This window comes from Eschrichtius robustus, chromosome 16 (genome assembly GCF_028021215.1).
Source record: "Eschrichtius robustus isolate mEscRob2 chromosome 16, mEscRob2.pri, whole genome shotgun sequence".
In the NCBI taxonomy this organism is placed as follows: domain Eukaryota; kingdom Metazoa; phylum Chordata; class Mammalia; order Artiodactyla; family Eschrichtiidae; genus Eschrichtius; species Eschrichtius robustus.
The window spans coordinates 11,053,922-11,062,358 of NC_090839.1; the positions used below are offsets into that span (position 1 = coordinate 11,053,922).

At 41.1% G+C, this 8,437-nt stretch overlaps 1 protein-coding gene across 4 annotated transcripts in view; it reads left to right on the plus strand.

The window, feature by feature from the left end:
• ADNP (activity dependent neuroprotector homeobox) overlaps window positions 1–8,112 on the plus strand; it is a 34,427-nt gene extending 26,315 nt beyond the window's left edge. For all 4 annotated transcript variants that reach the window (XM_068524142.1, XM_068524139.1, XM_068524141.1 and 1 more), the window contains 3 exons: window positions 14–126; window positions 1,917–2,009; window positions 3,932–8,112. In XM_068524142.1, coding sequence (XP_068380243.1) covers window positions 19–126; window positions 1,917–2,009; window positions 3,932–7,039 — 3,309 coding nt within the window. In that variant the 5' untranslated portion in view covers window positions 14–18 and the 3' untranslated portion in view covers window positions 7,040–8,112. The remainder of the gene's footprint in view (window positions 1–13; window positions 127–1,916; window positions 2,010–3,931) is intronic.
• Window positions 8,113–8,437: the final 325 nt, after the last annotated feature.

An 8,437-nucleotide genomic window follows, 5' to 3' on the forward strand; every position in this document is an offset into this window, starting at 1 on the left:
TTTTTTCCAATAGAAACTATGTTCCAACTTCCTGTCAACAATCTTGGCAGTTTAAGAAAAGCCCGGAAAACTGTGAAAAAAATACTTAGTGACATTGGGTTGGAATACTGTAAAGAACACATAGAAGTAAGTAGCATGTGATTTTTTTAATTTTAACATGACTCAGCTTCTGATCCATTACTTTGTGTCAGTGGCCAGGATCGTTAATTCTTAGGGGTGATGCTGTATTTTAACTGCAGCGTTAGCTTTGCCTGAGCTTTCTCAAATAGCCTAACTTGTTCCCTTCTCCCTAAAATGGGCTTTTTCATCTTTGCATCCTGGAGCAAAAGCAGTTACCACCGAGGACGTACCACGTCAGTCATTTTTTACTAGGTGCTTTAAAATGGTCTCTAAATTCAAATCCTTAAAACAACCCCTGGGGGATATAGGAATTCTTATCTCCAATTTACAGATGAAGAACCAGTAAAGAAATAGGTCCACCTCACAGCTGAGCATGTGGCAGGGTCTGTCTGTGAGACTCCAGAGCCTTTTCTCATTCTGATATGCCTGAATGTTCTGGTTGACCTTCTGGTTGTTGAGGCGTGGTGGTTTGGGTGCTTGTTGTCTCTTTCCTTGGGATTTGAGCATTTGTTGGCCCTTTTGACCCATCGTAGACTATTATCTTCCCCTAGGTAACAGTTTGGACTTCACAAACTGTTTTTCTAGCCTTTTTATTCTATGAGCTTTATTAACAGCCCTGTGGGATAGCCAGTGCAGTGGTCTCCTCTTCTAGATCTCATTACTCCAGGTCTTGTGGTTAGTTGATCAACAACCTCTGATTGGAAAGAAACGTTTAAAGCTGTTTTCCCCACTAGCCTTTTAAGTTCCAGCTGGCCAGGGACCGTAACTACCTTGTCCATCTTTGTATCCTCAGCACTTAGCACAGTGCTGGGCACGTAACAGGCACTCAGTAAATGTTCGGATGGAATTGAAAGTAAAAAAGCAATTTCCTTCATGCAACAGGTTTTCTTTTCCTGGTTCCTGTTAATCCTGCTTTAGGGGTATATCATGAAGACTGAAGCTTCTCAAAATTGGGTTTCTCTAGTTATGTCGTCCCTGGTGTGGCAGTTCAATCCCTCAAGTTCAGGTAGATCTGCCTGATGAAACAGTCCATTTACTTCCCACGCAGTGGGGTAATAATCTTCACAAGAATAAATAATGCAAATGTTAAAGGTACCTTTTCTATCCTGCATTTGATTTGTTCCTCCCATTATTGCACCCACTACGTACTCTGGAATATATGTGTACTTGATTTTCCACACTGAACTGTGACCCTTTTAGGAACAAGAGGAATTTTACCATAAAACTTTTTATGTTCCTGTCTCAGGATGGAGGGGATCAAATTTTTACACAAGAATGTAAATTTAACATAATACTACTTGCTTTCTTTGAGTAGCTTTCCTCCTTTTGGGGTTGAGAAATCCTGAGTTTTCGTTCCAGTCCAATCCCACCCCACCCCCATCTCCCACAAAAGATTTTTCTTGCACAGAACCAGACTATCTCATCTGTAGTACTTACTGTAAGTGAACGTCGCTCTCTTACACTCCATTCTAATATTACAACTGATGAGTTATAGTACTCTTACGAAGGGTGCTTTGGTATTAATATGTGGCTGAATTTTTTACTTAGTTAGAACTTCCAGTGGTTTCTTTGGAAACATGGTGACCATTAGGGGAATGTTTAGTTGATATAAAAAGTTCAATGTAACATCCATATGCCCTTTTGTATTTCCTAAGAGCTCTGTCGATCCTAGTTTAGTTCTTGGTGGTGTCAGTTTTCCTGTGCATCTCCCCAACCCTAGTTAGAGATAGGATTTATATGTAAAGTTGAGCTAGAGTTGATACAATGTTTTTGAAACTTCTTTCACTGTTTTCTAGGATTTTAAACAGTTTGAACCTAATGACTTTTATTTGAAAAACACTACATGGGAGGATGTAGGACTATGGGACCCTTCACTTACAAAAAACCAGGTAAGTGGCACAGGAGACTTCCCCAAAAGGAAGCATCCTCCCTTTTCAGTTCTGCATCTTTCATGGTGTTGCACTGTTTGTAGGCAGCAGCCTAACGTGGGAAGTGTTGAAACTGATTGTTTCATATTTTCCTAAGAGGTAGGGAAAATTAGGAAGAACTTTTGGTCTTTTTTTTTGTCATTGTACTGAAACTTCAAGTGTAAGAGGAATAGGAAAGTTTGTTACTTAAAAGTTGTGAAGCCCACTGTATACCAGCATTCCCCTCTCCTCCCCTAACCCCTGTCAAAAGTTGTTTGGTTCTTCTAATTCTAAAATGTTCCCTCCAGCATTCTGTGCATCTAGGGTATCCATCATTTTTCTGTGTTGCAATCCTTGTTTTTTCTAGAGAAGGGAAGACAGGGCTCTTACTTCCATTTACGTTTTCTTACTCATCTGTGTTGTCACCCAACCTCTCCGGGTAGCCTAAGCCAGCACGTGGGGGATGGCACAGGTGACTCTGTAGGATGGCACAGTGGTGCAGCTTAATTTTTACAAATTGGAATTAAAAACAGTATTAGGTAATCAAGGGCACCAGCCATGCCGGCAAATATCAATAGGTGATGATATAACAAAAATGGAGTTATAGGTGATGTTTTTTTCCACAGGGAGAAGTGATTATCAATTCAAACTGTACCACTATTTATTTCAAGTGATTGTAGTAATTCTGGATTATTGATCCATTCACCTGTTGGAATGTACTTGGCAGGGAATCAGTACTTTTAAAATCCACCTCAGAAATTTGATAATGTAGTCACCTGTTTCTTTCTTAGAAATACCCCAAGAAAGGGTATTAACCAGCAGTCTTAAAATATGAAAGCTTTCCAGTGGGACACATCACTTAGTTAATTCAGTTTTACAAATACTAAAGAAGGGTTGAGCTTTAAGGAAAAACAGAGTATTTCATTTTGGTTCGAATTGGTATCTGAAACAAGGTAGGTTTCTTAGGTTTCTAGGGGAAAAAAGATCACCTCTCACCAAAGTTGTGTTTCACCTATCTTCAAAGGACCAGCTGCACAGATGTTAATGAGCATGGTTCTGTAAGTTGCTCTTTGATACCAGTATATTCTGCAATGCTTTACTTTTTTATTGGCTTTTTAACACCTTGCTTTCCTCACAGTCTGTAGGAAATTTTTATTTAATTTCTTAATTTGAATCAAAGCAGCTGTCACTTCATTACTTCTTTTGAAGCTGCTCTTGCTTAAGAAGGAACAGCATGGCTTGTGGAAGAAAGCCGACTTTTCAAATCATTAGTTTTTTGATCTCAGTGAAACCTGAATACTATACTCGGCTTTGATCAGAGGGGGGAAATGTTTGAGATTTTTTGAAGATGAGCCCTTTTTCCTATGAAAATTTTTCCATGATGGGGAGGATCAAAGGTGTGTCTTTATATTATATTGCCTAATTGCACTACAACACTCTGGGCCCTGAGTTTCACTATATCGTGAATCTGAAGCCTTCAGCAACTTACCAATTCACAGAGTAATTGTAGTGATTTCAGCTAGCTTATTCTTATCCTTTCTAACTAAAACGTTTCTCTTGAAGCCATTTGTCTTTGGTTTCTCTAAAACCAATGAGCGAATGTGACTCTGGTCTTTTCTAAAAACACTGAGGAAGAACTTTGAATGGAGTTTTTATTTACACTGTGATGCCAAAACAAGTGTTTAGTTTAAAACAGCTTTCTCATTTGAATATTTTATAAACTTATTTTGCATTTTGCAAAAGGAAAAAAATGATACTGAAATCTCAGTGCATTATAGAGTTTCAGTTCTAAAAATAGCATTATGTCTTAAGAGACTTAAGGACTGTCTGGGGGAAAAAAGCCTAAAACCTGTTACTGCTTATCTGAAGTGGCATTCTGATTCCAGTTTTTGTCTTTTCTTTAGGACTATCGGACAAAACCTTTTTGCTGCAGTGCTTGCCCATTTTCTTCAAAATTTTTCTCTGCCTACAAAAGTCATTTCCGGAATGTCCATAGTGAAGACTTTGAAAATAGGATTCTCCTTAATTGCCCCTACTGTACCTTCAATGCAGACAAAAAGACTTTGGAAACACACATTAAAATATTTCATGCTCCAAACGCCAGCGCACCAAGTAGCAGCCTCAGCACTTTCAAAGATAAAAGCAAAAGCGATGGCCTTAAACCTAAGCAGGCTGACAGTGTAGAGCAAGCTGTTTATTACTGTAAGAAGTGCACTTACCGAGATCCTCTTTATGAAATAGTTAGGAAGCACATTTACAGGGAACATTTTCAGCATGTGGCAGCACCTTACATAGCAAAGGCAGGAGAAAAGTCACTCAATGGTGCAGTCCCCTTAGGCACAAATGCCCGGGAAGAAAGTAGTATTCACTGCAAGCGATGCCTTTTCATGCCAAAGTCCTACGAAGCTTTGGTACAGCATGTCATTGAAGACCATGAACGCATAGGCTATCAGGTCACTGCCATGATTGGGCACACAAATGTGGTGGTTCCCCGATCCAAACCCTTGATGCTGATTGCTCCCAAACCTCAAGACAAGAAGGGCATGGGACTCCAATCAAGAATTGGTTCCCTCGCTTCTGGAAACGTCCGGTCTTTACCATCACAGCAGATGGTGAATCGACTCTCAATACCAAAGCCTAACTTAAATTCTACAGGCGTCAACATGATGTCTAATGTTCACCTACAGCAGAACAACTATGGAGTCAAATCTGTAGGCCAGGGCTATGGCGTTGGTCAGTCAATGAGACTGGGTCTAGGTGGCAACGCACCAGTTTCCATCCCTCAACAGTCTCAGTCTGTGAAGCAGTTACTTCCAAGTGGAAATGGAAGATCTTACGGACTTGGGTCAGAGCAGAGGACCCAGGCACCAGCAAGATACTCGCTGCAGTCTCCAAATGCTTCGTCTCTCTCGTCGGGCCAGTTAAAGTCTCCTTCCCTCTCCCAGTCACAGGCATCCAGAGTATTAGGTCAGTCCAGTTCCAAACCTACTGCAGCTGCCACTGGCCCTCCCCCACCCAATACTTCCTCAACTCAGAAGTGGAAAATATGTACAATCTGTAATGAGCTTTTTCCTGAAAATGTCTACAGTGTGCACTTCGAAAAAGAACATAAAGCTGAGAAAGTCCCAGCAGTAGCCAACTACATCATGAAAATACACAATTTTACTAGCAAATGCCTCTACTGTAATCGCTATTTGCCCACAGACACTCTGCTCAACCATATGTTAATTCATGGTCTGTCTTGTCCATATTGCCGTTCAACTTTCAATGATGTGGAAAAGATGGCGGCACACATGCGGATGGTTCATATTGACGAAGAGATGGGACCTAAAACAGACTCTACTCTGAGTTTTGATTTGACATTGCAGCAGGGCAGTCACACTAACATCCATCTCCTTGTAACTACGTACAACCTGAGGGATGCCCCTGCTGAATCTGTTGCTTACCATGCCCAAAACAACCCTCCAGTCCCTCCAAAGCCACAGCCAAAAGTTCAGGAAAAGGCAGATATCCCTGTTAAAAGTTCACCTCAAGCTGCAGTGCCCTATAAAAAGGATGTCGGGAAAACCCTTTGCCCTCTTTGCTTTTCAATCCTAAAAGGACCCATATCTGATGCACTTGCACATCACTTAAGAGAGAGGCACCAAGTTATTCAGACGGTTCACCCCGTGGAGAAAAAGCTCACCTACAAATGCATCCACTGCCTTGGCGTGTATACCAGCAACATGACCGCCTCGACTATCACTCTGCATCTGGTCCACTGCAGGGGTGTCGGAAAGACCCAGAATGGCCAAGATAAGACAAATGCACCCTCTCGGCTTAACCAGTCACCAGGCCTGGCACCTGTGAAGCGCACTTACGAGCAAATGGAATTTCCCTTGCTGAAAAAGCGAAAGTTAGATGATGATAGCGATCCGCCCAGCTTCTTTGAAGAGAAGCCTGAGGAGCCTGTTGTTTTAGCCTTGGACCCCAAGGGTCATGAAGATGATTCCTATGAAGCCAGGAAAAGCTTCCTGACAAAGTACTTCAACAAGCAGCCCTATCCCACCAGGAGAGAAATTGAGAAGCTGGCGGCCAGTTTATGGTTGTGGAAGAGTGACATTGCTTCCCATTTTAGTAACAAGAGGAAGAAGTGTGTCCGAGACTGTGAAAAGTATAAGCCTGGTGTGTTACTGGGCTTCAACATGAAAGAATTAAACAAAGTTAAGCATGAGATGGATTTTGATGCTGAGTGGCTGTTTGAAAATCATGATGAGAAGGATTCCAGAGTCAATGCTAGTAAAACTGCTGACAAAAAGCTCAACCTTGGGAAGGAAGATGACAGTTCCTCAGACAGTTTTGAAAATTTGGAAGAAGAATCCAATGGAAGTGATAGCCCTTTTGACCCTGTTTTTGAAGTTGAGCCTAAAATCCCTAATGATAACCCAGAGGAACACATACAGAAGGTAATTTCTGAGGATGCTTTAGAGTCTGAGAAGCTAGACCAAAAAGAGGAGGATGGTTCAAAATATGAAACTATTCATTTGACTGAGGAACCAACCAAACTAATGCATGACGCCTCTGATAGTGAGGTGGACCAAGATGATGTTGTCGAGTGGAAAGATGGTGCTTCCCCATCTGAGAGCGGCCCTGGTTCCCAACAAGTGTCAGACTTCGAGGACAACACATGTGAGATGAAAACAGGAACCTGGTCCGATGAGTCTTCCCAGAGTGAAGATGCAAGGAGCAGTAAGCCAGCTGCCAAAAAAAAGGCTACCATGCAAGGTGACAGAGAGCAGTTGAAATGGAAGAATAGTTCCTATGGAAAAGTTGAAGGGTTTTGGTCCAAGGACCAGTCACAATGGAAGAATGCAACTGAAAATGATGAGCGCTTATCCAACCCACAGATTGAGTGGCAGAATAGCACAATTGACAGTGAGGATGGGGAGCAGTTTGACAACATGACTGATGGAGTAGCTGAGCCGATGCATGGCAGCTTGACCGGAGTTAAACTGAGCAGCCAACAGGCTTAAGGGCCAGGTTCTCTGGCATTGGTGACAAATGCTGCAGCCTGGAACTCTGTTCTCCTTTCAGTATGACTGCAAAGCTGTATTCTAACTGGTACTGCCTTTTGAGTGCTGGGTCATCAGGCTGTGGGGACATGTGGCCACTCTGATCCAAGTGGTTATTTCTAAGTCTATGACACATGATTGGCTGATCTTGCGTTAGAACGTGCTGTGACAGGCACAGTAACTAAATGTGAAAAACCAGTAAGTTGGGGGCTCATGAACGCACATGAGAAAAAGCAGAGGTTTATCTGCCTTCTCAACATGTCTTTCCCTCTGTAAAATGTTTGGTTGGATGTCCTTGAGAAGCGTTCTCTTGATTCAAACGGTAGTGTAGGGCCAACGTACAAGCTACCAGTCCAATGTGTATAGTAGACTTTGGGGAAATTGATTTTTTTTTCATGTATTCATTCTGAATAGTTGAAATGTATATTTGTACAGTCTTTTAGACCTATTCAAGTGATGCTTATGATATTGTTATTGTGTACCCATCATAGATTTGTTTCTTTTTTTAGTGTTGCCCTTGCTGTGTTAATAAGCGCTGTATCTAGTTGACCTAGCAAAAGCCTGAAACTACGCTAGTGTGGACTTCGGGACAGACTTAGTTTTTGCACATAACCTTGTACAATCTCGCAACAGAGGCCAGCCACATAAGATATATATCTGGACTCTCTTGTATTATAGAATTTTTCTTGTTCTGAATATCCTTGACATTACAGCTGACAAAAACAAAAACTGGTATTTCAGATGTTTTCTGAAATCTTTTAAGCTAAAATCACATGCAAGAATTGACTTTGCAGCTACTAATTTTGACACCTTTTAGATCTGTATGAAAGTGTGTTGTGTTGAAGCAGCAAACCAATGACTTGCTGCCTTTTGGATATTTAGTTTTATCTTTAGTTAAACACCACCCTGGTGTAGTCATTTATACCATCTAATATATGACACACTGTTGTAGTATGTATAATTTTGTGATCTTTATTTCCCTTTGTATTCATTTTAAGCATCTAAATAAATTGCTGTATTGTGCTTAATGTAAATATTTGCTTTATTACACATTACAGTCCTGTGTGTCCATTATGTCTTGTGCCAGTTGATGCCATGGCTCTCTTTCATCAGAGATGGAGGTACAGCCACTGAGGAAACTTGTGGAAGACCAAGATTTGCCGTTGGCATAAAGAATGCTTTCTCTCAAGGCACCTGTTGCAAATTCTTTGGTTTGGTTTTTGTCTTTTTCTCTTTTTACTGGCTAAAATAAACATCCTCGAGTTTTTTCAGTTCCCCTTTTGTTGAGGAGCAGAGCCTGCTTATATATGTAAATGTCTCGATGATAAAAGGATGTAAACATAAGTTAGCATTCATTTG